Below are 2611 nucleotides of genomic sequence, written 5' to 3' on the forward strand. Positions count from 1 at the left end.
AACATCTATTACAATAATGATGCATCATGAGTTGCTACTGATTAAGTTAACAGGGTATAATCAATGATAATTATTCCTGACAAATTGAAAAGTTCTCATGATTTTCTCATTTAAACTGATGTCAATAAACAAATCAAAATTATGTTTAAGAAACCTGATAAAAAGTTTAATTTCTAAATCACAGTGAATAAGTTATTTGTGGAATTTTGTGTGCCAAAATAATTATTATAAAGTAGTAATTAATACTAGCAATAATAGTATAAAAATAAAAAACAATACCCTTTGAAATATAGTGTTCAGAGGACATTTAAAAATATCAAATATAGGAATACCAATCATCGTGTAGTGAGAAAATAATTAAGGATAAAAACATGAAGATAATAACAGATAAACATCATATAGTAGAGATTATTGAGCTATTAAAAATAAACTATCACAATTATAAAAAAAATAATGTAATTCAAATGTTTTAGATGGTTCACTAAAGAATATATTTCCCACATAGGATAATATAAAAATGCATTAACAGCAGTTGTAGATAATAAATGAGATATTTAGCTAAATTTAAAAAAATGAAGAACTACACATATTTTTAAATGGTCAGGGAAATTAAGTTGATTTAGTAAGTGACAATCATTGTTAGAATGAAACATAGGCTTTCAAGAGTTATTTTGTGATGTGTCAGTAGCTATTATTTGAAAACCATCCTTACCTTACTTTTAACAGATACAAAAGTTATATGGAAGCAGAGAACCACACAATGACAGCAGAATTTCTCATCCAGGGTCTCTCAGATGATCCTAAGCTGCAACCCATTCTCTTTGGACTATTTCTGTCCATGTACCTGGTCACTGTGCTTGGGAACTTGTTCATCATTCTGGCCGTAAGCTCTGACTCAAATCTCCACAACCCCATTTACTTCTTCGTCTCCAATCTTTCCTTTATTGACATCTGTTTCATCTCAACCACAATACCAAAGATGCTAGTGAACATGCAGTCACAGAGAAAAGACATCTCCTACATAGAATGTCTTACACAGGTATATCTATTTAATACTTTTGTTGGGATGGATGATTTTTTACTGACTGTAATGGCCTACGATTGCTATGTTATCATGAACCCTCAGATGTGTGGACTTCTGGTACTGATGTTTTGGATTATCATGTTCTGGGTCTCCCTGACTCATGTTCTATTGATGAATGAACTGAACTTCTCAAGAGGCACAGAAATCCCACATTTCTTTTGTGAACTGGCTCAAGTTCTCAAAGTATCCCACTCTGACACTTACGTAAATAATGTCTTCATGTATGTGTTAACTTTCTTACTGGCTGTGATTTCTGTGACAGGAATATTTATGTCTTACTCACAGGTTGTCAATTCTTTATTAAGGATGTCCTCTACTGTGAGTAAGTACAAAGCTTTCTCTACCTGTGGATCTCACCTCTGCGTGGTCTCTTTGTTCTATGGGTCAGCAATTATAGTTTACTTCAGCTCTTCTGTGCTTCATTCCACCCAGAAGAAAATGATTGCTTCACTGATGTACACTGTGATCAGCCCCATGTTGAACCCCTTCATCTATAGCCTGAGAAACAAAGATGTGAAGGGAGCCCTTGCTCAACTTTTCATCAGAGTCACCCCTTGCCATTTTGGATCAGAGACTTCAAAACTGAATCCATACTAAGAAATATAAGGAAAATATTATGAAAATACTGCTCCTGAATCTTTTTCTATTAAAAAAATCATATACTTAATCTACACTACTCTGAAATTTTATGTAACTTTGCATTTGTGTACACTTTACAGATAACATTTTAAGAAGATATATGTCTGTGTATGATATTTAAAATTGCAGTCATTTTTATATTTTTTTATATTTTATATTTGGTGTTAAATATGGCTGATGAAGTCAAAGGAGTTAATCAAAGTCATTTTGGGGATGTTAAGTTTCTTCACCTTAATTTAATAGTATCCTTGCTTTTTCTAAGTGAAATGTTTTAAAAAAATACAAATACCAAAATACAGGAATGACCATTTAAAAAAGGCATTTTGGCCAAGGCTTATTTTTTATTATTTTTTTAGAAGAGATGCCTTGTTTCTTGGCATTCCAGACTAAAGACCTTTCTGTACCAAGTTATAGTTTAGTTACAGTTAAATGAAGAGATGCATAAGATGATTCTTAATAAAATAGTTTCTGTTTCTATTCTTCCTGTGATTGTGTTTTTTTAAAAAGAAAACACATTTAGATTTATTTTTATAAACACACACACACACACACACAGCCATGTACACAACTCTGTGTATTTTTTTAAAAATATTTTTGTTACTGTGACAATTAAAAAATAAGGTAGTTTTAGGGTTGTTTATTCATGTGACTAATTAAAACTGTACTTATTATTGATAACTGTAGTACTACTGAAAAACAGACCTGAACTTAAATATTGGCTCTACCATTGATGAATGTTTATGCATATCTGTATATAAATCTATCTATATATATATATATATATATATAGATATATACATATATGTATATATAGTGCATTCTATAAATATGTTAAATTATATATTTGATAAACACCATGAGATAATATGTAGGATTTAGTAGAGTTCT

At 30.6% G+C, this 2611-nt stretch overlaps 1 protein-coding gene across 1 annotated transcript; it reads left to right on the forward strand.

The window, feature by feature from the left end:
* Nucleotides 1-730: 730 nt before the first annotated feature.
* On the forward strand, nt 731-1681 carry LOC308430893 (olfactory receptor 1174-like; the record flags this gene model as incomplete). The annotated part of the gene is made up of 1 exon (XM_080930170.1): nt 731-1681. Exon 1 carries the CDS (start codon nt 740-742, stop codon nt 1679-1681), a length of 942 nt encoding a protein of 313 aa, XP_080786296.1. The 5' UTR covers nt 731-739.
* Between the last annotated feature and the right edge of the window lie 930 nt (nt 1682-2611).

The sequence above is a fragment of the Micromys minutus genome, assembly GCF_963924665.1.
Source record: "Micromys minutus genome assembly, chromosome: 16".
NCBI lineage: Eukaryota > Metazoa > Chordata > Mammalia > Rodentia > Muridae > Micromys > Micromys minutus.